Source organism: Ochotona princeps, chromosome 2, assembly GCF_030435755.1.
Source record: "Ochotona princeps isolate mOchPri1 chromosome 2, mOchPri1.hap1, whole genome shotgun sequence".
Taxonomy (NCBI): domain Eukaryota; kingdom Metazoa; phylum Chordata; class Mammalia; order Lagomorpha; family Ochotonidae; genus Ochotona; species Ochotona princeps.
In genome coordinates this window covers 165,481,932-165,509,544 of record NC_080833.1, presented here as the reverse complement: position 1 = coordinate 165,509,544, position 27,613 = coordinate 165,481,932, and the positions used below count along the sequence as shown (strand labels likewise).

Sequence of the window (27,613 nt, the reverse complement as noted above, 5' to 3'; positions counted from 1 at the left end):
TGCACCAGGACACATGTTTTTAACACAGAAGCAAGGGGTCACCTTTGTGGCACAGTAGGTTGAGCTGCCCGTGACGTGGGCATTTCATAGGGGAGCATGTGTATGTCCCAGCTGCTCCACCACTTCTCCAGCTCCGTGTTACTGAGCCTGGGAAAGCAGCAGCAAATGGTCCAAGTGCTTGGGCCCCATGCCCATGTGGGAGACGCAGCTGCAGCTTCCGGCTCCTGGCTTCAGCCTGGTCACTGTGGCCTTTTAGGAGTGACCGGTAGATCTGCCTCAGTTTCCATTTCTCCCTCTCTTGTGCAGCTCTGACTGTCCAGTATCTCTCTTTTCTTAAAAACAAAACAAAAAACCTTTGTGTTGAAAAGGCAGAACTAGAGAGGAGAGACAGATCTTCCATCCACTGGTTCACTCCCCAAACGGCTGCAGTGGCCAGGGCTGGGCCAGGCCAAAGCCAGGAACCAGGAGCCAGGAATGCCCTCGGGGTCTCCCACAGGGATGCAGGGTGAAGCACTTGGACCATTTGCCGCTGCTTTCCCAGGTGCATTAGCATGGTGGTTGGGGGTTGCCACCTTCCCAGAATGCCCCCAGCCCCAGCGGGTCCCCAGGGTCATGCGCACAAAGCCGGGAGGTTGTGATGAAGCACCTTGTACGCCCAGCCCGGCCGAATGATGTGGGAGCGTTCGATACTCGCCCGGATGAGGACAGGGCCACTGCAGGAAGTACACTAAAACTGCCCCAGCCACAAGCTTGATGTGTGGAGGCTGGGCTTGATCCAGACTTCAGCTGAATTGGCCCCTCTACTTGTCCCTAACCCCCTTTGCCAAGCTGCTGGGGAGCAACCCGGTCAGATGTGGGGCCACCCTTGGGCTCCCCAAGAATGCTGGCACAAGCAGCCAGTGACCCCGTCCTCAGTGGCTCACCAACCCCCTCAGGTTTTGTCCTGCTGGGCTGGGAGGCCTCCTGTCGCCTCCCTTGACTTTGGAGCACTTAACCCAATCTGCAAATTGGTCCCATTTGTTATCTTCCCACCAGCCCACGGCGCAGGGAATCTCCGAGGCCAGCAGAAGACAGCATCTTCATTTTGGTATTCACTGGACCGGCCTGGGCTACCTTTCCCCTCCACATCTGTTCAGCCAGCACCTGCTGCTCTGCCAAAGCCCAGCTCGGCCATGTCCCAGAGGACATGGTGCCAGCATCTCCATCAGGTTCCAAGAACAAGGGGCCTTTAGCTGACCAAGCTCCTATGGGGACCTTCTCCTGCCATGGGACTCTTCCCCGCAACTCCAGAAGCAGAAAGGATTTGAGCGCGGGTGAGTGGCGGGGCCAGCTCCCAGCCTGGCAGAGCAGCCGGGGGAGGGGGGGAGGGGACCAGCTGGTGGGCGACGCTGGTTTATCGACGCTGCGGAGGACGCAGGGAGCCCTGGGGAAATCAAGGTGAAAGGCTGCAGCCCTGCCGGGGAGGACGCCCACCCGCCCATCAGTCAGCAGGACAGGCAGCTGCGTGGAGGAAGCCTGCATTCGGTCGGTCCAGTCGCCGCCGGCTCCGTGAAGGAGACTTTGGCAAATTCTCAGCTCCGCCCAGTACCCACGGTGTCGGGGGCAGTCCTGGGCATGGTGACTAAAATTCCTTGAGAGACCCACCCTGTCCCCACTCTGCATTGCCTATCTCGGTGTCAGGGTCCAAGTTCAGCTTCCTCCTAATTGCAGGTGCTGGGAGGCAGCAGGTCCTTGGGTCCCTGACCTTAGAGACCTGCGCCCAGTTCCTGGCCTGAGGACCTTGTGGGTGTCTGGGGGCAGTCAGTCAGCAGGTGGAAGCACTCTGTCTCCAACTCTCAGCCTCTCAAATTTTATATGTACATAATAGACATGTATATATGTGTATTTCATACACATATAAAATGTGTTTATAAAGAAATAAAATACACATATGTACCTTTTATTCTTAAAAGACGGTATGGTCACCGGAGATCCACGGCTTGCTGACGGGAGATCCTCTGCACCTGACATGGGCCACCAAATTGTAGGGAAGAGATGTGCTGGGTGTCATGGCACATTTGGACACTGGTCCCAGCGTCCCCCGCCTGATCTCTTGCTGCCTGCCAGCCGGCCTGGTGGAACAGCAGGAGGCCGGCAGAGCCAGCCCGGCACTGGGAGGAGCAGGCGGGGTGGCTGCTGCGAGAGGCTTTGAGAGGTCAAGTGGAGTGACACGGGCAAGGTGGGCGGGCCCTGCCCCCCTGCCCCCCGCCCAGCATCCCACCCCAGCTGCCCATAGAGGGAGTGTCCCACCCTCAGCCCCAGTGCCGAGGCCATCTGAGCAGAGTGAAGAGGTCAGAGAAAACCCCAAATCGGATTGGGGTCCTTGCTCCCCCTTAATGAGGTTCATTATCAGCTGTTCCAATCCTTCTGTAAAACCCAGCAGACCGGATTAGGGGCAGGCTCCGTAATCCGCTGTCTCCTGCCTGCTGCAAGCAGCCAGTCCAGACCTGACCCTCACACACACACACACACACACACACACACACACACACGCACGAGGAAGACCTGCAGTGGGTAGGGCAGGACATCCAGCCCTGGAGGGAGGGGCGGTAAGGGCAGGCCTGCAAGTCCCTCGCAAGGTGCGGGAGCAGAAGCTAGCAGAGCGGGACATTACCAAGGTCTGGTCCCGGTGCAGGGGCTGGGCACCAACAGCTCCGTGCACAGCGGGGGAAGATACCCCATCCCTCGCCCCCATCGTGGCCAGCACCCTGGTGTGGCTAGATCCGGGTACTCTGTCCACACGTGGATAAAAGGTCTCCAAGTAACAGGTTACAAAGAACATGCACTGGAGCTTGCCTTAACAAAAATAATTTATTCCACAGCCATCCCAAGCAGTGGGGCAGAGCAGGGGCCAAACCTGGGCACAGCACTGCCCTCACTTTCTATCCTCGGTGGGAGGTGGAGGCCCAAGAGGGCAGGCACTCCTTTGCTGTCCTCAGCCCACAGCTTCCACATCCAATGTTGGCACTGATTTGGGGACCAAGAGCAAGAGGCGAGACCCAGTGTGGAGGGGCAGACGGAGCCCAGCTGCTGGCCGCCACCTTCTGTAGCTGTGGCTTCCTTCTGCCTGGCACCCGTGGGGCCCAGAGCAAAGGCACTGCAGATCTCGGCTGTCCCAGGCTGACACGAGCACCCACCCAGCCAGGCAGGTCCACACAGATCCCAACCAACACTCCCTGTGGCATAGATCAACACCCAAACCTCACCTGGGGGTACCAGCATGGAGGCTTCTAGAAGCCATCCCCCACTGGGAGGTGTGAGGAACAGGTGTTAAGGCCTTTTCGTGTCTGGCGGGTACAATGAAGGGTCTACCTGCAGCCTGTCCAGCCCAGGGAACCCTCCCCGGAAAGAGGGGGAACCTTGGAAACCGGGGTCTCAGCTGCCCCCACTGAGGGCCAAGTCCAAGCAGGAGAGATTAAAGCTTCAGCAGAGACTTCAACGGAGCAACAGACAGAAGAATCCCGTAGGCAGCAGGTGCAGGCGAGGGCCTGAGCCTCCCTGGACCCTGCTCTGGTGCTTTGTCCTCGGATTCTTTCCAGCTGACCAGGGGCCCTGTTGCTGGAGTAACTGGTTCTCCTGGTCACCCCACCCTCCCAGGTTGGACCAGGGCACCACAAGGCAGGCAGGAGGGAAGGAAAGGAGAGAGGTGGCGGGAAGATCCGGCCCCCAACTCCTGGGCTGGGAGGCTCAAGCTGCAGAGTGGCTGGCGTGGCCCTTCAGGGCCCTCATCCTGGCCCGGAAGAAGCTGTACACGGCCAGCAGGCCCATGAAGGACAGGGAATAGAGCCCCACACACAGGCTGGCATCCAGGTGAGAAAAGCCCCCACCCAGCACCTGCAGCCACTGGCCAGGGGCCCTCCTGGCCCGGGCTGCCACTGCCACCATAGGCTCCTCCTCAGGCATGCCTGCCAGCAGCTTGGCGGCCCCACGGCCCACGCGCCTCAGCGGCCAGGCACCCTGGGGGCCATCCTCGCGGGGCTGGGGCCTGGCCAGCAGCACCGCCCCTGTGTCCCGCCTGCTCAGGCGCTTCCGTGGCGGCCCTGGTACAGCCTCCTGCTGCTCTACCCGGAGCGTGTCTGCCTCGGGCTCATCTGCCTCGGGTCTCTCAGCAGGCACCGTGGTTCCTGGGGCCTCGGACACCTCAGGAGTCAGGGTGGAAGAGTTCTCTGTGGTCAGCTCCAGGGCTCTCACCACACCCCGGCGGGGGGCCGGCCTAGCCGGAGGGGGGTCCAGGGCAATGTTTCCAGGGGAGAAGTGGCTCTTGAGGAAGTCGAGGGTGGCGCCCACATCCCACACTGGCATCGGGCCCTGGAGTTCATTGTGGCAAGCAGAGCAGAGTTCACGTGGTGGCCATTGCACCTTGGGGAACTGGGGGTCCTCGCTGGGGGCTCCTGATGGGGAGAAAACACACAGGCCGGCTGAGGCACGTCGCAGCCCTCCCTCCTGCCTGCCCACAGACAGCCCTGAGAAAATGCACTGTTTTCACCAGCTAAATGGACAAGACACTGCATAAAACATGAGAATCGCACACATGCCCTTCTGCAGCCAAATGCAGCTGAGGGTTGGGGTGGGCCACAGTGGTTCCCAGAAGCAGGGGTTGGGGGATCGCTGGCAGGTGTCTTGGGTTCAGGCTGTTAGGATGTCAGGAGGGGTCAGAACATGAGGCTGAGCCCATGTCACCCAGGGAATGCCTTGACCTATTATTCCTGTAGGAAGCACCTCTTACCCAGGTTCAATGGGGAGAACGAAACTGGTTAGCACATTGAAGCAGCCACAGAGGGAGGTGTAAGCACAGCCGTTGCCTTGGTGGGGAGGGCTGAGGTGGCAAGGGGAACAAGTAGATTCCCAGGGTCTAAGAGCGGTCACAGCCACCAGGCCTGGCCTGGCAAGGCAGTGCTAAGTCTGTACCCACTAATTACTCCTGTAATCTCAAAGGACCCCTTGCTTCCCCACCCCGCCTGGCCAGGCAGGGAGACAGGGAGGGGGCACCGGCTGCTCCGGGCGCCTTGGGGGTTAGATGAAGCTCTTGGTCCTCCAGCTGCAGCTGGGGGCAGCTGGGGTCATGGGGCTGCAGGGTCAAATGGAGCATTTGGTGGCAGGGGCGGGGCGGGAGAAGAAGCCAGGCACGCGCCTTCCTTTCAGAGTCCCCGCAGGAGGCCCCAGGAGGCCCTCAGGCGCCTGCACCACCACCTGCTCAGCTCAGCTCCTTCAACAGGCTCCTCCCCCAAGCCGCCCACAGCCACGTGCAGGCCTCTGTCCCCACAGATGGCTCCCCCCACCCCGACCTGCAGGCCTGAAGCTGAGTGCTTTTGCCTGGTCGTCCCACCCCACACCTGTGAACCAGAAAAGGGACTACAGAGAGCGGGCCCTGGCGCTGGAGAATGAGCGGGCAGTGGCCTAGGAAGACCAGGGTCTTCAACCGAGGGGACATTCAAGTGGCCCTTGCTCAACTGAGTCAGGCTCCCCCAGGTGACTCCAGCCCTGCTGGTGGCCCCTCCTTACCTGCGAGGCGAGCGTTGACCTGGTTGTGGCTATTCCAGAGCCAGAGGACGGCGTCATTGGCGCTACCCACCCGGTGCATGGAGCGGGCAGCCATCTGCTCGAAGTGGCCCGCACACTCCCGGCAGCCGAAGAAGTGACGGACGTAGCTCCGGATGGCCTGCAGCACCTCCTGGCCCTTGGCTGCCGGGGGAGGAGAGCCACGTCCAGGAGCCCTCCAGGATGCCAGCCCAACCCCTTCCCCTGCACACGTCACCCCTGCACAGGGGTCCTACACCCTACAGGAAAGGGGTGGGATGCCCTCACCCTCTTCCCTACCTCCTGGAGGTCACTTCAGAGGTGCCCTAATCTCCCAAATCCCTACACTCCTACACGATTACAAGATAGGTTCCCCCCCGCACACACTTTTTTTTTAAGACTAATTTATATGAGAGTCAAAAGTACAATGAGATGGAGGAGAGAGAGAGAAAACCTTGCATCCATTGGGTCACTTCCCGAGTGGTTGCAAAGGCCAGGCCGAAACCAGGAGCCAGGAGCCAGGAGCTTCTCCCTAGTCTCCCCTGTGCCTGTGCAGGGGCCCGGGGACTTAAGCTCTGCTCTGCTGTTTTCCCAGGCACATTAGCCGGGAGCTAGATAGGAAGTGGAGCAGCTAGGACTCTAACTGGAGCCTACGTGGGCTGCCAGCATTGCAGGCAGGAGCTAACTCAGCGCCCCTCTTCTGTCCTGCCCACTTGGGCATTCCTGCTCCACCTGCCTCTATCCCCCCGGCTCTCCATCCTGTGCCTACAGACTGGCATCAGCCAAGGCTCCACCTTCCTGCTCGCACTGATCGGGCTCCTCCCTGTAGACACCACTGCCCCTCCAAAAGCTGCTCTCCCCCACCCTATACTCCTCAAGCTGCTGCCAGGGCTTCTAAACCCTCTCTCCTTCCCCAGGCAGTCCCCACCCGTTCTCCCCTCAAGACCTCAGCAGTCCTGGCCCTCTGTCGGTGCTGCCTGCCCTCCTGGTCAGGGCTGTGTGGGTGTGCACACCCGCCCATGCGCCTGCCTCGCCCCTCACCTCCACTGCCCACACTGTCCACCCCAGCACTCCATTGAGCAGGACCGGCGCGCCCACCTCTGGCCTTGTGTCTAGGGACTCCTTCCTGTACACATATTCCCTCTCTGCTACATCATTTCTTCACGTGAAATCAGTCCAATTGGTAAAAATCATCACAAGAAGAAACGCACCCCTCCCTGCCCATCTTCCCTCATCCTGTCTCTGGCTCTGCGGCCCAATCTCACTGGGCCACCATCCCCACTACTCCCACCACGGCTCTAGCCCTCCCACACCTTCCTTCTGAGAACACTTCATTTTGGAGCTCTCTTGAATTACAGCTGCTCCACTTCCAAACTAACTTCCTGCTAGTGCGCCAGGGAAGGCAGCAGATGGCCCAGGTGCTTGGGCTCCTGCCGCCCACGTGGGAGACCAAGAGAGTTCTAGGCTCCTGGCTCCAGCCTGACGGAGCCACAGCTGCTGTGGCCACTAGGGGAAGTGAACCAGCAGATCCAAGTTCTTCTTCCCTGAGACCCTGCTTTTCAAATAAACTACAAGCCCTCGCCTCCTGGGACGGGCTTCAGGCTGATGCTGTGGTGGCGTCAGGGGATGCTAGAAGGGGCCTGCTCCCCGTTCCCATGGCTGACGGGCCAGGGCACGCGGGACCTGGACTCACCCATGTCTCGTGGGGGTTCTGTGCTTCGCCGACTCGCCTGCACCGTCAGGAAGTGGAAGAGGACCCACAGGGAGCAGGGGAAGCCCCGGAAGTGTGGCTCACTACCCTGGCAGCCGATCCAGTTCACCTTCTTGGCCAGCACAGCGTCCTGAGGAGGCACGCACGGGAGAGAGAAGGCTGAGTGTGGACCTAGACAGGCAATGCAGCAGAGACCCCAGATCGGTGTGCAAAACCCAGACACTGTGGGCCCTCTGGCGGGGTGGCAACCCCAGCTCGGCATGTCCCACACGGCAGCTCTGCAGACCAAGCTGTTCCTCAGGCCAGGCCCAACCAGGCTCCCCTCAGGCTCTCTCGGCCCACACACCTGCAAGGCTCCGTGTGTGGCACCCACTTCTGCCCACAGAGCACGAGGGGTCTAGAAAGGTGCCCCCCACCCCCCAGAGGACCACACTGGGTGCTTGCAGGGAGCAGGGAGTGCTTGTTAATAATCTCTGTGCCACACACCAGCTTCTGACCCCAGCCCGGCTGCTGGCTAGCTGTGTGAGCTCAGACAAGCTGCTGCCCTGCTCGAAACCCCAGCTTCCGTACCCGTACCTGCTAAGTGGGGCTAACACCCACCCGCACTGCTGTCTGCATGACTGGCTGAGGGACGCACACACTCATCAATCAGTAGAGGGAGGACCCAACCTTCCTGGATGCAGACTAGAGAAGGGCTGTGTGTGCAATCAACCCCACTTTGCACAGAAATCAAGGTAGGGTAGAGACTCCTCCGTGCCCAGACTCACCTCCCTCCTGCTGTCCAGGGCAGTTTGGAAATAGCTGTAGGGGATCTTCTTTTTCTGCTGCCTCTTGAGCCAGTCATCTATGGAGTACAGCAAGTTCTGTACCAAGGGCCGGCCAGGGAAGTACTGTGGGGAACAGACAGGAGGGGCTGAGAGGGGGAGTCCTGTGCCAAAGCAGGCTGAGGTGGGCTTTTCTGGAATGTTCCCAGACCAGCAGGAAAACATTCTGCCTGGGAGGTGGGGCCACAAACTCACTGCTTCTGCTCTGGGGAAGCTCCAAACTGGAGGGTATGGCCCTGCAGGCATCCCCACCTGCAGCAGGCCCCCAGCCCCCGGGGGAGGGGCGGGCTGCTGGCGGCCTGGGTCACAGGCCATCGCCTGACCAACCAGCCAGCTGGGCCAGGCCGGCTAGGGCCTCGCTCCTTTGTATTCCATGGGCTGCAGGGTAGGGGGTGGGGGAGGATAAGCCAGTCTAGGGGCTTCTAGGCAAGATCCAAATCTTGAAGCTGACTCCCCGGAGTCTCTGGGGAGCATGGAAAGCTACTCTGACAATAAGTCGACACAAATCTGATTAGTATCAGCACTTAAAAACCACAAGGGCTCCAGGGAGAGGATAAATCGGTGTGTGCCACATGTGTGAGCGCGTGTGCACGCATGCACACACGGCAGGGGACACAGAAAAGAAGGCAGCGGAGGTCAAGCAGGTCAGACACCTACCAGCAGGTAGGGGAGAGGACGGGGCCTGTGGATAGGACCTGCGGGCAGAGTCGGGGCACCCAGAAAGCCCATGACTGAGGGTGCCATCATGCTCATAGTGGAGTGGGGGGCTTCCCAGAGTGGGATGGGGCTGGTGCACCCACTGCACCATGTACTCCGCTGGCCAGCCTGGCTCTGCATGAACAGGAGGATGAAGGCAGCCGCCACAGGAAAGCCTGGTGACCATGCGCCCCCCAGTGGCCAGCGCCTGCCCACACGCTCAGATTACAGCGCGCAGGCCGCACAGCTGGGCGCTAAGGGGGCTGCCCAGGGTAGCCAGGCCTAGGGCACCTACAGCTCTCTCCCCTTGGTGCCAGGAAGGTGTACACTGATGTTCCCAGGGCAGGCGGCAAGTGGGTGAAACTCCAGCCAGCACTTCCACCGGCTGGCTGGAAAATCCTGGGCCGGGTACATAACCCTCTGTATCGTCATTTTACTCCATCGATAGAATGGAGACTGCACGATAACCCGTGCCATGCCGTTTGAGAACAAAACTAGGCCTCTGAGCAGACAGCACTGGACAGAGCCAGCCTGGCAGAGCTCAAGGGAAAGGGCTGCTGTAATAACTGAGAAAAGGCTAAGCAAACGAGAGGAGGAGGGCCAGGCCGCTGTGCTGCCTCCAGGCCGCTGGCCCTGCCCCGATGCCCACACTGTAGGGTACACTGTAGTGCGGCCCCTACCCTGCTAAGGCCAGCCCTGACCTTGCTTAGGGCTCTGGCCTCTGGGCCACCGAGAGGGCACAGTGGCAGCCCCACCCAGCCCGGGACTGTCAGACCTCATCCTTTCCCCTGGCTGGACACAGCTCTGCCGGGGGTCCAAAGCAAAGGCCAGTACTGAGGACGACAGCGATGTGACACCCACAGAACTGCGCTGCTGGGTGATGCCTCAGGTGTGTGGCCCGGGGCCAATGCCGTCCTTCGTACCTGTCCAAGGGCCTCGGGGTAGGGGGCACTGTCCTGCTCTCTGCCCTCCGCAGCTGTAGCTGTAAACCCTGCTGCTCCCAGACCTCAGGAAGGGCTGTCATAGTGGGATGGGGTGTAGGTTAGTGCGACCCAGTCAATGTGGGACTTTGAAGCTTTCCCTCTGGCCACGCCGCCTCCCGTGGGACCCTCTCTATGCAGCCACACAGGCCTGGGGAGCAGGCCGCGAAGGGGAAGGGGAGCAGAGAAGAGGGACAGGCACAAATCCCACCCCCACCCCCAAGGTGGCTCAGGTCCACAGAGTGGCACGCAGGGCGGAGGGTGGCTGACTCAGCATTCGTCCAGGAAGGGGACTAGAGCCAGGACTGAGTCAGCGGTGCTCAGCGGCAGGAGGTTTAAGTAGGGCAGCACTGGTGTGGGGTCTGGAACCGGGCAAAGGACATGGCCAGTGAGCCGCAGCCCCTTGCCCCATTGGAGGGGGAGGCGTGGCAGACAAGGGACGTAGACAGCACAGCCCCCAGACCCTGGCTCAAGTCCTGGAGGCAGCCCCTGGTAGCTGGCAGACTGATGCCAACCACCCGAGCTCCCTGGGCTGCCACCCAGCCCCTGGAGAGTCAGCCAGGGGAGCACACACTGAATCAGGTGGGGCCAACCCCCAGCCCAGGGAGGATCAGCCAGCAGTCTGCAAGGGAAGCAGGGAACCGCAGAGAGCGTCCTGTATGGGAAAGCCCTGGGTCCTGCTTTCCCAATGACCTGGGGGGGAGAAGGGGCTCGGAGTGAGAGGAAGGGTCCTGCCAGGCAGGCCGAACCACAGCCACACTGGGCCAGCTGGGGTTCTCTTCCGCTGCTGGGCATCCGGCTCTGGACCTCCCCCAGCCCTGGCCTGGGGCGGACCGGGGCGGGCCTGAGCCTGAGCCTGGGAGGGGCCGGTGCACTCTCCCCACGTGGGCCCACCCAGCTCACCTTGGCCAGCACGGCCACGAACTTTTTCAGGGCCACCAGGCGCTGTCCCTCCAGGACGGAGAATTTGCCCACTTCCACCCGCAGGATGTAATGCAGCGCAGATTCCAGGTCGGCCATGTAGACCTTGGAGCTGAGGCCCGCGAGGAGGAGAGGAGTGGACGTCAGAGGAGGAGAGAAAGGGGTGTCAGCTGGGTACCAGGCCGGGCTGGTCACTGAGTCCTGGCAGCCTGGGATTTGCCATGGGACCTTCATGAATTGCTCGGCACAGATAGGGTGCTGAGAGCACCGAATGAAAAACAGAGGGAGACCCTCCGTGGAGGGGGTGCCCTGTGCAGGCTCCAGCCGGAGGCCTCCCAGTCCTTGCTCCTCCTACGCTGCCCTGCACCAGCACCTCCCACACAGGAAGGCCGCATATGCACACATGTGCACACACGCCATGGCTCCGGAACAGCCCACGAGGGTTTAGCCGCCCACGAGGCTGGGAAGTGCGGATGCGTGTGGAGAGGAGGCAGGTTTCCCCTTCCAGGGCAGAGGTTCTCACAGCTGCCACATCTGGCTGTGCTCTCCGGCCCCACCACACTGAAGTCCCTCCTTGTGTTGTATCTGAACAAGTGCCCCCTCTCCCAACATGGTAGTGTAACACGCTAATCCTCTGTCTGCAGCACTTGCATGCCATACGGATGCCGGATCGAGTCCTGGCTATTCCATTTCCCATTCAGTTCTCCGCTTGTGGCCTGGGAAGGCAGTGGAAGATGGCCCAAAGCCTTGGGACACTGCACCCACATGGGAGACCCGGAAGAGGTTCCTGGTTCCCGGCATCGGATCGGCGCGCACCGGCCCGTTGCGGCTCACTTGGGGAGTGAATCATCGGACTGAAGATCTTCCTCTCTGTCTCTCCTCCTCCCTGTATATCTGGCTGTAATAAAAAAATGAATAAATCTTTAAAAAAAATTAGAAGCAGCAGCCCTGGAATTCAATGAAGTGTCAGTGGGAAGGTGCCCAGCACAGAGCCTGGCACACAAGGCCAGCACGCTGGCTATCGTGGCAGGCTAAAGGATCTACACGGTCCTGACTCAAATCACCCCAGCGACCACTTTCACCTCTGGCTCTCTTTCCTTTCCCTGACTTAGTATTCACTCTCCATGTGCCATCCGAGAGGCCTCTCTGAAACCAGGGACCCTGCCTCATGCTCCCAGGCAGCCTCTCCTGGCAACCGCCTTCCCAACCCAGCTCTGAGCTCCCTCCTGTCAGGCACTGACTGGCACCCAACAGGCAGCTGGCGTCAGTGCCTGCAGCTGGAGGCTGCCACAGGGCAGGGCCCAGGAGGCACGGGGCACCTGACAGAACCGACATTCACGTGAGACCATGTGCCTTCCCTGGAGGGACTGTGGGCTCTGCGGCCGCTGGGGCTGCCTGTGCGTTTCTGGGTTCACAGAGTCCAGCCCACAGTAGGGAGGAAGTCGGAGCATTGCTCCAAGCTGTCCCCTCTTTCTTGCCCACCACTGCCCACAGCCTGACCGAGGTGGGAAGAGAGGAGGCAGGAGGGAGTCAGGCGTGCCCTTACCGATCTGCAAATTTCCACACCGTGGGTGCTATCTTGTTAGACGTGGTGGGTGCCACGGTGGTGTGCGAGGCCTCCCTGGTGAGCCCGGGAAGTTTCTGCAGGTACGCCGTGTAGGATGGCCTGGACTCGGTTAGCCTGCGAGGGAGGAGGGCCGCAGGGGTGAGTATGGAACAGCAGCTGGCCCCAAGCATGTCCTGTCTGCAGGGCCAAGGTCTGCAGGTGCTGGGCCCCTGGGGAACAAGGTCATTTTTGCACACACCTCCAGGCACAGTTCCAAGGTTAGCTCCAGGCTACTGTGCCCTGGCCCCCCTCCAGCCCCTAGTAGGGAGGCCTGGTGGCTGTGTGATTCTTAAAGACAGCAACACCAACAGAGGGCTAAGGGGAAGGTTGGCAGTAGGGGGATGCTCTCGGCCCCATGACAGTCCTTCCGCTTTTTCTTCTGGTGGAGAAGGGTCCTGAACTTGAACGGCCTGCTGCGCACCAGCTTGGAGTCGCCCGGCAGGAGAGGCTTGGTAACGGTGACGGTGATGGGTGGCCCCAGGGAGCTGGCATCGGCAGGCAGTGCTTTCCACTCAGCGGTCCTGGCCTGGCGCTTGCCAATGAGCAGATGGCCGGGGCAGCGTCGTCACAAACAATTTTCCCCTCCACCAACTCTAAGCGAGGAGACAATGCCTCATCCCCCTGCCAGGGCTGGCCCCCGGGAGCCAGCCCCGTCCTGTGCCCCAGTCTCTGCTGGGCCAGCCCAGGGTTGCCTGGTGACGTGGGCTCTAGGGTCGAGGCCAGGGACTGCCCTGCTGGCCTCCTCTGGGGCAGGCACGGGGGCACCACCGGCCTTGAGGACTCTTGGTCAAGCCTGGATCTCGCCCTGGCTCTCCAGCTCCTCACTGCAGGGCTAGGCTGCCATCAATCATGTGCCCGGGGAAGGGCACTCAGGCACCATCTGGCGCCATTTAACAGGCCATTCAGCAGCGGGAGCCTGACAGAGGGCCGGGTTGGCCTAATTGTTTTCTCTCGCAATTCTGGAACAGCCTATTGTCTGGTTCCTAATGAACTTTTGTGCAATTAGGAAGCCAAAGGGAAGGAGGGTCAGCTTTTCTGAGTCCCTGCCAGGCCGGCAGCCTGCCCGTGAGTCTGTCGGTGCCTGCAAGGAAATGACTGTAGGGGCCGGGCCATGGTGAGCAGGGGCTCGAATGAGCAGGCGTAAGGGCAGTAGAGACCCTGCACGCACTCCCTCCTGTCCCCCCAGGGGTGCAGCTCTAACCCTCTCCCACAAGCCTTCCTCCCCCAAGAAAAAGTTTGTCTCCCAGGGCAGGCAGGATGCGCCCAGGAAGCGAGGTGGAGGAAGCACTCACACAGGGACCCGGGAGACAGAGCCATTCCGGAACAGCAGGTAGCAAGATGGGAAGTTGGTAACGGCAAATCTGCTCACCACGTCTCTCTGGGTGCTCAGCACCCTGCGTACCGCCAGGCCCTGGTGCTGGGACAGGTCCAGAGTCACCTGCCAAGACAGCAAAGCAGCACACTAGGGGCTGAGGGAGCCTGCGCTGGGTCCTCGGCTCGCCAAGCCTTTCAATGAGGAGATGGTCGGATGGGTAAGGGACCTGGCACCAGCCACATTCAACCCCTGGGATGCTCAGCTGCTACTGCCCAAGTCAGGCCTCCAGGCTTGGGCTCTCAAGGTCAGGGCCAGATAAATACACACTGCATTTCACTTGACAGCAAGCTGTAAGAACCATAAGGAAATGTAAGTTTCTGGCCCTGGCACCTCTTGCAAGCGCCAAGATCCGATATGGATGTTAGTTCATGACAGCTGCTCCACTTCCCATCCAGCTCCCTGCCTGTGGCCTGGGAAAGCAGTCGAGGACGGCCCAAAGCCTTGCGATCCTGCACCCGCATGGGAGGTTCAGAAGAAATTCATTGCTCCTGCTTCAGATTGGCTCAGCTCTGGCTGCTCTGGCCACTTGGGGAGTAAACCAGCAGATGGAAGATCTTTCTCTCTGTTTCTCCTTCTCTCTATAAAGCTGTCCTTCTAGGGCCCGGCGGCGTGGTCTAGCGGCTAAAGTCCTCGCCTTGAAAGCCCCGGGATCCCATATGGGCGCCGGTTCTAATCCCGGCAAGCTCCACTTCCCATCCAGCTCCCTGCTTGTGGCCTGGGAAAGCAGCTGAGGACAGCCCAATGCTTTGGGACACTGCACCCGCGTGGGAGACCTGGAAGAGGTTCCAGGTTCCCGGCATCGGATCGGCGCGCACCGGCCCGTTGCGGCTCACTTGGGGAGTGAATCATCGGACGGAAGATCTTCCTCTCTGTCTCTCCTCCTCTGTGTATATCTGGCTGTAATAAAATGAATAAATCTTTAAAAAAAAAAAAAAAAAAAAGCTGTCCTTCTAATAAAAATGAATCAATCTTTTGTTAAAAATGTGGGTTCTTGTTTTCTCTTGTCCTTAGAAGCTTTTCTATTTACATGGCCAATTAAAAAAAAGCAAACAAACAAAAAACAAAACAAAAAAACCAAAAAGCACTCATGAGCATGTGGGTTTGATTTTGACTTTTAGACATGTCTGTGCGCCCTGTCAGAATCGCCTGTCGCAGGAGCACCCATCAAACTGGGGAGCAGTGCTGGGCGCCCCGGCAGTCCAGGCCACACCTCTCCGACCCAGTGTCCTCTCATAAAAAATGACGCTAACATTCACCCCACCTTCAGAGGCCTGCCATGAGCCGTGAGTGGGTGAACTGCACAAACCTGCTGGTGCTGCTTCCGTAAGTATTCCTGACAAAGAGGACACTCTTGGGGGAGGGCACTGTGGAGCAGTGGGGTCAGGTTGGCCACGTGGGACACCCACATTTCAAGTCATGCAGTCCCTATTTCTGATCTGGCTTCCTGCCCCGGGAGGCAGCAGGTGCTGGCCTAAGCCCCTGGCTTCCTGCAGCTCGTTGTGGGGAACCCTGGCTAGTCTGGGAAGCTAGAGTACAAATCAGTGGATACAAGATCTCTCTCTACCATTCTGTCTTTTAAATAAATTCACCTTTTTTTTAGTTGAAGAGCCTCAGGTTTAGAAGTAAGATCATGTCTCCTGGTCACAGGGCCAGCATGTGTCACAGGCGGGTCTACCTCCAGGGCGTAGGTTCTTGGCCACTCTGCCCTTCTGAGCACACCGCCTGGACGCTGGGCCCTGAGCCCTGTCCCCTCGACTACTCAGAGCGCTGTGGTAGTGGATTTCCACCAGTGTTGAACTCTTTGCCACAGGCATGGGCCTGGCTGTGTATGCACCTGAAGCCCAGGGGCGGGCAGGCACCACTGCAGTGAAGCCACCTGCCTGGCACCAAGCTCAGAGGGCTGGGGGCTGAGCTGAGTGGGTCCCAGCAGCAAACCTACCTGGAGCCACTCGCAAGGTCTCATGTCAGCCCACCTGCCTCCATGTCACCCTGGCCTCCTCCCACGGGGCAGCTCCCAGGCCCCTTCTGTCCCACTTTTACATCTAGGAAAGCCTCCCAGGTGGTCCATGGAGAATCCTCTGTCCAGGCAAGAGGTGTGGCTCTTTACAAAGCACCTACTACGTGCCAGGTACATTGAAAGTCATTATCACTACTTTCCAGACAGGACAATGTCCTCAGCACAGGTAAGCAAGTTTCCCAAGGGACAGAGCACACATGCACGTGCCCTGGTCAGGGCCCTCTCCTTGCCCAGGAGGGTGTGGCTCAGCTCTCACACCCTCCTACCCCAAATACGTCCTCCAGCACTTCGAAGTGGGCTTGGAAACCAGCTAGACTTGTTCAAAACCCTGTCCTGACAATTTTCTAGCTGTGCCATCCTGGGATCATGTGTATTAATGGTGACTGGCAACTAACATGTGTTAGTAGAGGATTCTCCGTGGACCACCTGGGAGCTCAGTGCTCCACACACAGCAGGTCAGGGCCTGGTTTCCAAGAGTGGGGACCAGAGGCCAAAGTTTTCAGCTGCAAAAATGCCCAGTCCCTGCACTTCTTGTTTCTCCCAGCAGAGGTCGGACCAGTGCCAAGTTCAGGAGGAGATCCTACACTGGCCAGAAGCCCTGCCTTCAGAACAGGGGGTTCTCCCAGTGGCCATCTGAGGGTTGCAAGACGTTTACCTCTCTCCCCAGGTAGGAACCTTCTTTTTCGAAGATCAAAGCCAGGTATTCTTTATTGTTTCTTGCAAAAAATCCATCAATTTCCTTCAGCCTGCAAGAGACGATATTGGGGTTAACTCTCCCCAGCCGGGAAGAGGTGAGTGCAACCACAAGGCCCCCCTGGGGTCCCTCCACCAGCCCACTAAGCCAGGTAGGGCAAACCCTTAGCCTCCAAGGATGCCGCCCTGCTCCCTGGCCCTGCTGGAGCTTTTCCTGCCTCTTTCAGGAGGCCCAGGAGGGATGCTCTGAGACCCGGGCAAGGCCCAGCTTCCAAGATGTGCTTGTTACTGGTCCCCAGGGAGACTACGACCAGGACCCGTCAGAGGAGCCAACCAGGAAGCTTCCATTCCCTCTTGGGCATCAGGAAAGGAACTGAAGGACCGGAAGTTTCCAGGGGCAGGATTCGATGGCAGCTCGGCCGACTTAACTTTCAGCCCAGGTTCCTCGGGTGGGAACAAACCGGAAGGCAAATTCTACAGTTGTGGCAGTGGCCACGCCCGGCCCAGGGAGACTACGATTAGTAGTCTGGGGGCAGGGGGAGGGGGACCCCTCAGTTCCTGGGACCTCCACTGGGTCTCTGACAGTAGTTCCTGCTGGCCATGGATTTGATTTCTCTCAGTAAGAGTCCCCGGAGCCAGGCATTGGGCTCATCTGGATTTCTCCTCCAAATGTGGAGGGCCTGGGTGTCTTTTGTCTATCTCTGGAACACCACAGGTGAGACAGCACCCACCTCTCGGTCTCATCTTCCCAGGCAAGAGGCAATGGGGAAGCTGGCCTGGCAGGGGCACAGACCTGCCGCACGCAACACAGGCAGCTGAGAGCACTCCCACTACTGCCACAAGCAGCCCTGAGGGAGGCAGCCGGAGCTGCAGCAGGTGGGAGACCTGGAGAACCCGCAACTGCTCTGCTCCCCACCTGGCGGAATGGGACCTGCACTCACCGAGCAGGCCCCCAGAGCAGAGGGGCCCCGGGTCCGAGGAAGCACAGCAGCTGCCACGCTCACTCCGAAGTCCCCAGCCCTGTAGCAGAGGCAGCGACCCCACCGTGCAGTTCCCACCCCACACTGCACTAAAGCTGATCGAATACCTGGCAGGCTCCAGAGGAGGACAGGCCGAGGGCCACTTGTCACGGTGCGTCTCCAGGGCATCAATGAGCCTCTCACGCAGCGTTGGCGCGTCGGCACCAGCCACTGTGAAGGAAGCAGGTGTGGGAGGGCTTCAGGAGAGGACGGGATGGCACGCAAGGACATCCTCCCCCAGAGGGCTGGACACACGGCAACACCCTGTCCCCTCCTCCCTCCCGCCCTTCCCCCTAGACCTGCAGTGTGTCCTCTGCCTCTTCCTCCCCTGGGCATCTCCCAGGCCAACTGGGAGGACAGCTAGAAGTCCCTGGGGGACTTCCTGACAGTGTGGGGGCTCCCCTGGGAAGGAGAGGAAAAGGCAGGCAAGGCCACCCTGGACAAGCAGAGTCAGGACACCCACCTGGCAGGGTTGTTCCCAAGCCGCCCTTGGAGAAAGCCTTGAAGAACTGCAAGTAAACGCACAGTCAGTGATGCAGCCGGCGGGGTGCAAACGCAGACAGGGGAGGCTGCGCTCACAACCCAGCCACCGGGAACTGCAGAGCCGGAGCCACAGCCACTCCCCTCCCCACTGTCCTGGCAGCCCGCCCCTCGCCCATGCCCACCCATGCCCACAGGGTGCCCAGGAGCCGCCACAGCGCCCACAGCCCTTGCTGGAGGCGGACTCCATCTCTAAGGAGCCAGCGCCCAGCGCGTGCGTGGTTACTGAGAAACACTTTTAAGAGAACAAAGAACCATGGCTGCTTCTCCTGGTGGACACATTTGAAAAATAAAATGAAGCTGCTTCCATCTTTTGGGGAATGCCAGCTCCCCCTCCTCAGCCCCCAGCTTCCCTTGTCTTGAGCTTTGAGCCTAACACCTCCATTGCCAGCAACCCCGGCCTGACATGGTCGACCCTCGGTGGGGGTCTCCAGCCTCATTCTCTGTGGGACTGGACCTGAGGCCCCAGAGAAACAAGCCTGCTACCGCCACTCCCGCTGCTTGACCCGGTTGGATTGGAGGCTTTCTCCTCCTGTCCCACGGACATGACATCCTGGGCCTGCTCTGCCCTCTTCTTGGCAAACTCTCTGAGCCTCAGCGTCCTCCCGCTGCTGACAGCAGCCAGAAGACACTCACAGCCTCTGTCATCATGGTCGCCCGTCCTCCCTACAGGCAATGTTCCCCAGCCAGGGCTTGTTTGGTCTAGCCCTTGCAGGCAGAAACTCAAATGCAGGACTGGGGTGGTATTCTGGTGGAGTTCCTGGCATCCCACATGATCCCTGAGTTGGAGTCTCAGCTGCTCCACTTTCAGCCCAGCTCCCTGCTTATGGCTGAGGAAAGCAGCAGAAATGGCTCAAGTCCTTGGGTCCCTGCACCCATGAGGGAGACCTGGGGGAGACTCTGGCTGTTGTAGAGCCATTTGGGGAGCGGACCAGCAGATGAAAGATTCTCTCTCCTTTTCTCTGGCTAGATCATTAATATAAATGTTTATTCTGGAGAAAGCTATGCATTTATTTGCTGGACAAATCTTGATCTAATGGCATTAAGTAACACTAATAGTCATGGGTTTCCTAGATTGCAACATGAGCTCCAGTAGGTAAAGCATCTACGTACCGACATTGGTTCTCAGACAGGGAACGGGAAAGCCAGCTCTTGGGGTCGTGGCCAGTGACAGTGGTCTGGACAGTGGTCTGGCCACAGCAGCCCTTCCTGGCACCAGTGCCACTGATTGTGTTCAGACTGGACGGACCCCAATTTGTTCCCAGTTAGAACGCCACAGACCTGCTGACCTTCATACAGTGCTACGGTCCCGGTTGTTGTTGGTTCAGAAACCACCAGGTTAGCCAAATCTGAACAGGTGCCTGCATTTCAGAGGTTGGACACCGGGCATGGAGCTTGGGATGCCTGCCTGCAACATCAGAGTGCCCAGCTGGATTCTGGCTCTGCTCTGGACTCCAGCTTCCTGCTGAAGCACAGCTGGGAGGGCAGCAGATGACGGCTTGAGGGGTTGGGTCCTGGTCAACCACGTGGGAGACCCAGACCGAGTCCCCAGCTCCTGGACGGAACATCAACCTCTCTCTGACTTTGAAATCGACAAACTTTAAAAGTATGTTTGAAGAAAATAAAAGACTGGTATGACCTACCTCCAAAGGTGCCTGTGTGGGCCTCTGAGGGCAGTGGCCATGGAAGTGTGGAGCTGCAGCAGCAGCCAAAATTGGGCAGACTGAGCAGGGAGCTCCCAGGAGACCCACCCACAGGGTCCTCGCCTCTCACATCACCACCTGAACCTCCCACAGCTCAGGCTACCAATTCATGCCTGCCACCATTTCCTCTTCCTCCGACAGCCTCTAGCCCCTGCGTCTGAGTCCAAAGACAAAGGTTAGAGAGAAGGTCTCCTTCCTGTCTGGCTGCCGCCTTTCCCTGCACCCCCCACTCATCTGCTCCCTTCATTGCCACGACCCCGGCCCTGCCTCCTGTTGCACCTGTCCCCAGAACCTCCCTGGCTCCTCTACAGGACTGGATGCTGCTGCCCCCACCTGCTGCCCCTCCACGGCCAGCCGCGTGCCACTGCGGGGGTCTCCGTCTTCCTTGAGCTCCGCTCCATGTTGCTGTCCTCCCCGGGTTCACACCAAGCCACCCCTGCCTTTTGAGCCTCCTGCTTTGTCACCCCACCCTTGCCATGTCAAGAGCCCAGGGCCCTCCTAAAGCCCCCACGGTAGATCTCAATGCTCCGTTCTGTTTGCAGAGCTCATGCAGAGGGAGTGAACACAGGGACAAAGCCCAGGCCGCTGGTTTCTGCTGTTCCAGCCAACTGTTCCTTTCGCAGCCGGAGCCTTCCGCCCAGGTCCTCACCTGTGCCACACTTCTCGCCGGGCCGGGCCGTCCTGGCCGTCTCCACCCGGGGGTGAGGGCACATCTGCCGCCGCCCCGCACGCACGCACACACACGACTGGTTCAGCCTCCCCGGCTGCTTTTCTCCCTGAGGGACGGTTCTCCTCCCTGCCACCCAGACTGGCAGCTTGCTTCCCCACAAGCCCCAGTGTCCGGTGTCTGACTGCTGTGACTCTGGTCTCCATGACAACCTCAACAGCACTTCTTCCGCACCTGTTGCCCTCTGCGCCCTGCCCTGAGGACAGCCCCAGTCCCTGCCGGTCCCACTACTGTGCTCCTCCTTGCACCTCTGCCATGACTGCCCGCAGCCCCTGAATAAGGTCCGAACTCCCTGCATCTGACCCCTGCTGGATCTGACGCCCCCGTGTTCCCTTCTGCTGCCCCCTGCTCCCTGCCACACTCCAGCCACAGGGGACTTTGGTCTCAACTTGGAAACAAGCTGCTAAGCCCCCTCTGGGTCCAAGAGGCAGGATGAGAGCGTATTCATTTCTGCCATGGAGCCTGGCATGGTGCCGGGGTCGAGTGGGGAGGGGGGCACAGCACCCCAAGGGACTCCACAGATGTCTGCTCGGTCAGATGGGGGATCTCTGCCTTTGATCAACCCAGGAATGCGTGGGGAAATCTAGTCTGGGCACGCTTTTGCCCTCTTAAGAAAATGCACCCTAACTCAGGTGGTGGTGGTGGTGGTAGAGGTGGGCACCAACCCCAAGGGCAAGGCATGGCTGCTTGGCAGGCAGGAGCAGCCAGCACCCGGCCCTCACACAGGAGCCCCTGGAAGGCAGCCAGCCTCTGCCCTCCAGCGGGAGCCCAGGTGGTACCAGGCAGGTCTGTGCAAAGCTGAGCAACGGCTGCCTGGAGAGCACACGCATCGCCCTGCTGCATGGCCGGGCAGCACTGAGGGAGTCTCAGGCCAGACCTGAAGGGAAGCCTGTAGATGCCACAGGGGAGGCGGGGAGCCATGGTGACCAGGGGACTCGCCTCCTGTGTACAGAGGCCTCTCCGTGACATCCTGCCATCTGCAAGACCCACTTAAGGACAAGGCCCAGCCCTGCATACACACACAATACACACCACAAGGCACGCACATGCCCTGCCTTGCATTCAGGGGTCCATCATTGCTGGGCCCCCTCCTTCCCAGCCCCCTCAGCCCTCCGCATGAGCCTCTGCCTATCCAGACTGGTCTCCACCTGCCACTGTTCTGCCCACAGGGCCTTGGCTCTCCCCCCGCCCTGCCTGTGATCCCCTGCCCACACTCCTCCTCTAGGTTGGCCACACCTCAGCCGCCCTCTGGCAATGGGGAGTCCTCACCCCATTTAGGGTGAGAGCCCAGGAGCCCACGGAGCCCCATGCAGCAGGCTCCGGGCAGCCTGCCGGCCGCTCTCTCTCCAACTGGGCCCTGTGTGTGTGCTACAGGATGGAGGCCGCACGCTAGCTCTGGGACTGCCCCACTATGCTGAGTACAGCACCATGCACCCAGCCAACATCACGTGGCTGCACTGGCCCCCACACTACCCAGGCCACAGAGAAGTACCCACTCACCCCAGAAATGAGAAGGAATAAAATGAACATTTACCCAGCATTTTCTCCAAACCCCACCCGAGTCTCGGCATGTTCACACCTGGAGGCCCACTTCAGGGGCTACTGCCGTGGCATGGCAAGCTGAGCCTCTGCCTGGCGCGTCAGCACCTCATATGCGCACCAGTTCGAATCCTGGCAGTTCCACTTCCCATCCAGCTCCCTGCTAATGTGCTTGGGAAAGCAGCAGAAGAGGGCCCTGCACATGGGAGACCTAGAGCAAGCTCCAGACTCCTGGTTCTGGACCAGCCCAGCCCTGTCGCTGTGGCCATTTGGGGAGTGAAGCAGTGGATGGAAGATTCTCTCTCTGGTTGTGTGTGTGTCTGTGTGTCCTTCTCTCTGTAACTCTGCCTTTCAAGTTAAAAAAAACTTTTAAAGAAAGCCTACTTCATTCTCAGCAATGATCAGATGAAGCAGATGGCACCCACTTCTCAGACAAGGAAACCGAGGACCATGGCCTGGCACAGTGACATGCAGTAAGCGGTCGAGGGAGGACTTGGACTCCTCCTGGCCTGATGTCCAGGAATTTGGCAAAAGGAAGACACAGCTGTTTCACCCCAGTGGTCTGTTCTGTGTCAGCCTCCTTCCAGCCCAGCCCTGACAGCGAGGGGCCCCAGCTAGCATTCACGGAGAGCACCCCCCCCCCAAGAAGGCACAGCCTCCAGTCCCCAGTCCCCCCGCTGTGGCTGTGGGCAGCCGGCACGGCCCCTCCCTGCCGGGCTGGGATTGTGACCTGCCCTCCAGGGACAGGGTGTTTCTAAACAGGCTGGGTTAGTGGAAGTTCGCTGTTTACTCATGGTGACAAGGGGCGTGCAGAGGAAAAGGACCCTGACACAAGGTCACCAGGTGGCCCTGTCCCCAGGAAATCGACAGCATTCTCCCCTTCCCCACTGAGCAGCGGCTGGGTGTGGGTGACAAGCACAGGCTCCAGTCGCACAGGGTCTGCTCTGCTTTCCAGGGAGCCGGGCCTCAAAGGCCACGGGCTCACAGGCTCTTGGCACCCCGAGAGACCTGGAACCTGTCTGGGCAGTGTTTGCCTAAGACTGGATCTGACGACCTGCAGTTGAAAGAAACTGTCAAGGCAGAAAACGCCAGCATGTGCTGCCCTTTGAGTACACATTATTTTGCAGCACTTCTGCGGGATCAGCTTGGGGCCCGAGGGCAGAGATACAGCCATAGCCTGAAGCACTCGGCTCAGCTAAGCCGAAACAGAGCTGCAGGTTGCTCAGCGGAGGCAGGGGAGGCTTTGCCAAGAGAGGTCCTGACACCTGCTCTCTGGGGAAAGATGACTTGTGGAATGGCCCTGCCAAGCAGGTGCTGCCCGTCTGGAGGCAGGGGAAGGCCCACCCAGCACCCCTCCCACAAGCTGGGTGGCAACGGAGATGACGACTCCTTCACGGCATCCAGGCTGCGTGTGCTGCGTGACTCGGAGGAGCTAGGAGCCCTGTACAGCCACCTGCCTTGGTTGCCGCCTCCCCAGTTTCTGGGCCCAGCCTCTGCCAGGCAGGAACGGGAAAGTCCTGGCTGTCAGGCCTTGCAGGGTCCCAGCAAGGTGTGCCAATGTGGCCACGGTGGCATGGCAATGCCAAGCCCTGCAGGGAAGGAATCAAGCATCTTCTTTGTCCGTGATGCCCACGGCTTCGCCTCGGGGCAGCCCACTCGGCCTGCTCAGCCCCATTCCCTGGCTCCCAGTGCATATACCACGGGGCTGGGGAAAGGCCCAGTCCTGGCAGGGTGCGGGGGTGTCTTTTACATTAAAGGAAGGACTGTAGCACAGCACATCAGCCCAGCTTCAGCTAAGCCAGGGAGGTGGCCCAGGTCCCGGGATCCAGGAGTGTCATCACCGGGAAGAGGGGAGGGAGTTGGAGCCAGACTGCTGCAGGAGCCCGGGCGGTGCTTCCTAGACCCATGCTCATGGGGTCATTAGGCTGAGTTCTGGCCCGCTGCTTGAAATGCCAAGTACCCAAGCTCAGAGAGCTCATGTTCCAGGGACAACAGTTGGCAAGTCAACTCTCAAAGGCATTTCCTGATTATTCTTAGGGGCTGGAGGGGAAAGTGCTTTTCTTGGATGGGGAGGCAGGGCATTAAGTCTCACCAGAGGTCAGGAGAGAGAGACTGGGGTGGAGGAGGATCCGCAGTCTCTAATTTGGAAGAAAAAAAACAACAGGACTAGAGCAGGGTATGCACCCTGCTACGGTGCCCTCCCCGTGGCTGTGGCTGCAGGGTGTGACGGCACCCGTACTGCACACCGGATCCTGGGCACGTTGGGTGAGGCTACCCCGGGCAGACCCTTCTGAGCACCTACAGCTCACGGTCCTGGCCTGATGAGGGGGAAGCCTGCCAGGTCTCTGGGGCCAGACCCTGCCCACAGATGGGTCCTCCAAATCCAGGGCTTCCAGAGTCAGGCTCCCGGGCTTGGTGGTCAAGGAGGAGAACCCCAGGTGACACTGCCTGGCCCATAGCTCTCACACGACCCTCTCTCCCTTACAAAGGACAGACTCTCCCAGACCCAACGAACCTGTCTTCCCACGGGTGTTGCATGAAGCTGGGGCTGGGGGCTGAAACCAGTCACAGAGGGCTCAGAGAGCAGCGAGCACAGCAGGCAGGCCAGGAGCCCCAACAGGCACAGGATGCACAAAGCCCCCTTCCTAGCCAGGACTACCCTCCCGCCCTGGCCGGGCGACACGCACCCTCACGGTGGGGAAGCCGGGGATGTTGAAGTCCCTGCAGATGGCACTGTTGGTCTCATCAGCGCAGTCCAGGGCAGCAAGGTTCAGCGCCGGCCTCCAGTCTGAAAGGAGGAGACGCCTGGTTAGGGAGGCGCAGAGCCAGGTACCCCTGCCCCCAAGGACACCAGCCCTGCCCCAAAGCTCAGAGGAACAGGGTCACTTCTCCCACAGAAAAAGACCTCAGAGTGCCTGGCCCCTCAGTCCTCATGATTCAGGGCCTCACAGGAACTGCCCCCTAAGCCAGGGCTGGCCCCCCTGTAGTGGGGGAGAGACGCATGCACGCCGGGGTTAAGCTGCCATGGGGGCACCAGCATCCCGTGCCAGAGTCCCCTTAGAATCCCAGCTGTTCCACTTCCCACCCAGGTCCCTGCTGATACACCTGGGAGAGCAGCTGAAGATGGTTCAGTGCGTGGGTGGTCAGGGCTAGGGCTGGGGCTGGGGGGTTGGTTGAAGAGAGAAGTAGGAGGAGCCTGGCCCCCAGGGGAAGGCTCTGATGAGGCCGAGCTCCCTGTGGACCTTGGGGCACTGGAGGATACAATCAAGTTTCTAAAGGGTGGAGGGCTTAGGGTGAGGGTGGGGGAGAATTCCCCTGGGGATCCTCAGAGATCTCTGAGCCAGGGACACAGGCAGTCAAGCCAGCTTGGATGTAGTGGGGGGAATGGGCCCCCTGCTAGACGTGGAGACAGGAAACCTACAGGAGGAGGGGAAAGGTGCCTTGAATCCAGGAGCCACAGGGAAAGTAGCAGGTCCTGCTCCTCCATCAACCCAGGCCAGGGCTCGGGAAGCAGCCAGCAGCTCCCATACCCAGCCGTCTGGAAGGCAAAACCACCTACTGCCCACTCTCACCTCACCCCACCACCAGTGGGGAGGAGACAACCCTGTCATCACCGCTCGGAGGAGGCAGCAGGCTGAGCCACCTCCAGGCTGCTCCAAGCCCCACTTCCTGCTTTCTCTGCCTCTGCAGGTTCAGGCAGTTTACAGGGGTGCCAACTGCTCCAATCACAAAACGGTTTTGTCCTCTAGGTGAAGCCCATTGTCTGTACCTGGCTGGCAGTGGCCAAAAGCCTCAGTGGAGCTCAGATGGCATCGGCAAATGTGCCGTGTCTCTCCTGTACCCAGCACGTCCGGGTCAGTGCTCCCACAGCCCCATCAGGAAAGCCAGACGGCATTTATCTCTAAGCCCACTGCTTCCCCCAGCTGCGTGATGCAGAGATTGGATAGCCACGCCCCAGGTACAGACACAGCTCACAGCCTCCGTGCGAAGAATCCAGAGGACTCGGCCAGCTTCCTGGGACACCCTTGCTGGGGCGCTAGGCAGCGGAGGCCCAGCGGAGGCCCAGCGGAGGCCCAGCGGAGGCCCAGCGGAGGCCGTGCTGCTTGGGGAGCTGTCTCCACCTCCCGGAGTTCCTGTGTTCTCACAAGACCTGCCAGCCCAGGAGTAAGTGGAGGTAGTGGCCAGCACCTGTGGGATGCTGGGAGAGTCCCGACTCTTTCCTGGGAATATCGGTGTCAATACCTTGATGAGCCACTGTGACCTGTCACCCTCTGGTTTGACCTGCGGACCTGACTCCGCATCACCGTGGTATGTCACAGTCTACCTGGATTTTGACAGGGCTCCGGCACCAGGCCAGACAGATCGAGCCTAGTCACTTGCACCATAACTGCATGTCACCATGTTGAACCAGGTCGTTGACCTGGCCTTCCGAGAAACAGAGAGCCAGCCAAATCCCCAAAGGGGCCAGCTCTAGCCTACACTTGTTTAACCTTTAGAAGAACTGACTTGGAAACGGCCTTTGGTTCTCCGTCTCTGCTTCATCCATGCTTTTCTGTCTCCAAGGCTGAGTTCCCCTTGGAGGGGAGAAATCCTAGGATCACAAATTACCAGCCACCTGTGTGCCATCTCCACCCAGAACTGGTCGTCATCGTCCCTTTGCACAGCTCTGCTGGCCACAGACAGTGCTGATGCCCCGTGGGGAGCAGGAAGGCACCCAGGACAGGTCCCTCGGCCAGCCCCAGGGTTGGACTCTGCCCTTTTTGCACTGAGCCCTGGCGTCATTGTGACTTTCAAATCCAGAGTCCACATGTGCTGCGAGAGGGCAGATGACCTTTCGGGATTTGCGGTGGCTGATGAGTCACTGGCCAGAGTGGAAACGGAGACAAAAAGCAGGACAGGTCCTGTAGGGGAGGCCTCAGGTGACTCAGGTGTTAGACAGAAACTGACAGTTACTGCCAGGAGCCGCAGTGGGGGCTGTGAACTCTAGCTCTCGGAAATTCATGGGGAATGTTGTCTTCTCCCTCTTCCTGTGTCTTGTGCTCACATGGGGGGGAAATCATTGCCAGGTCCCACAGGAGAACCTCAGAGCCAAAGCTACTAGCAGCGTATTCGAGAGCTGTTAAAGTACTGACCGCCAAAACCAGACTCGAGCCAGGATAAATGGTTCACCAACACAGGTTAGCAGAAAAGCTCCTGCAGTGAAGGGACACTGGGAAAGCATCACAGGCCGGTCCTTTGTTGTGTCAAAGCACCTGGGACTCGAATCTTCCTGCTACACCTGCCTTTACACATGCGAGATTTAAGCCCCAGGGCCTGTGCAATGGCCATTGTGGCTAAATCCTTGACTTGCATGAGCCAGGATCCCATATGGGTGCCTTGTATCCTAATTGCTTTGTGTCCTAATTGCACCATTTCCCATTTAGTTCCCTGCCTGGGAAAGCAATCAAGCTGGCCTAAAGCCTTGGGACCCTGCACCCATGTGGGAGACCTAGAAGAAGTTCCTGGCTCCTGGCTCCAGATCAGCGCAGCTCCAGCTGTGGGAGTCACTTGCAGAGTAAACCAACGGATGAAAGCTCTTTCTCTCTGTCCCTCCTCTTGGTAAATCTGCCTTTTGGTACAAATAAATAAATATTTAACAAAGAAGAAAGCAGGAGGAGAATTAAGGAGCTTTACGTCCCGGACAAAGCAGCCACAGGTGCAGCTGCA

General features: G+C 59.5%; 1 protein-coding gene across 1 annotated transcript; it reads right to left on the bottom strand.

Moving 5' to 3' along the window:
- Positions 1–3,643: 3,643 nt before the first annotated feature.
- On the bottom strand, positions 3,644–26,208 carry QSOX1 (quiescin sulfhydryl oxidase 1). The gene is made up of 12 exons (XM_058657155.1): positions 26,150–26,208; positions 24,595–24,712; positions 17,862–17,907; positions 17,467–17,569; positions 16,342–16,432; positions 13,587–13,732; positions 12,235–12,369; positions 10,671–10,800; positions 8,035–8,157; positions 7,250–7,397; positions 5,542–5,721; positions 3,644–4,430 (listed from the first exon to the last, which is right to left on the bottom strand). Exons 1-12 carry the CDS (start codon positions 26,206–26,208, stop codon positions 3,727–3,729), a joined length of 1,983 nt encoding a protein of 660 aa, XP_058513138.1. The 3' UTR covers positions 3,644–3,726.
- Positions 26,209–27,613: the final 1,405 nt, after the last annotated feature.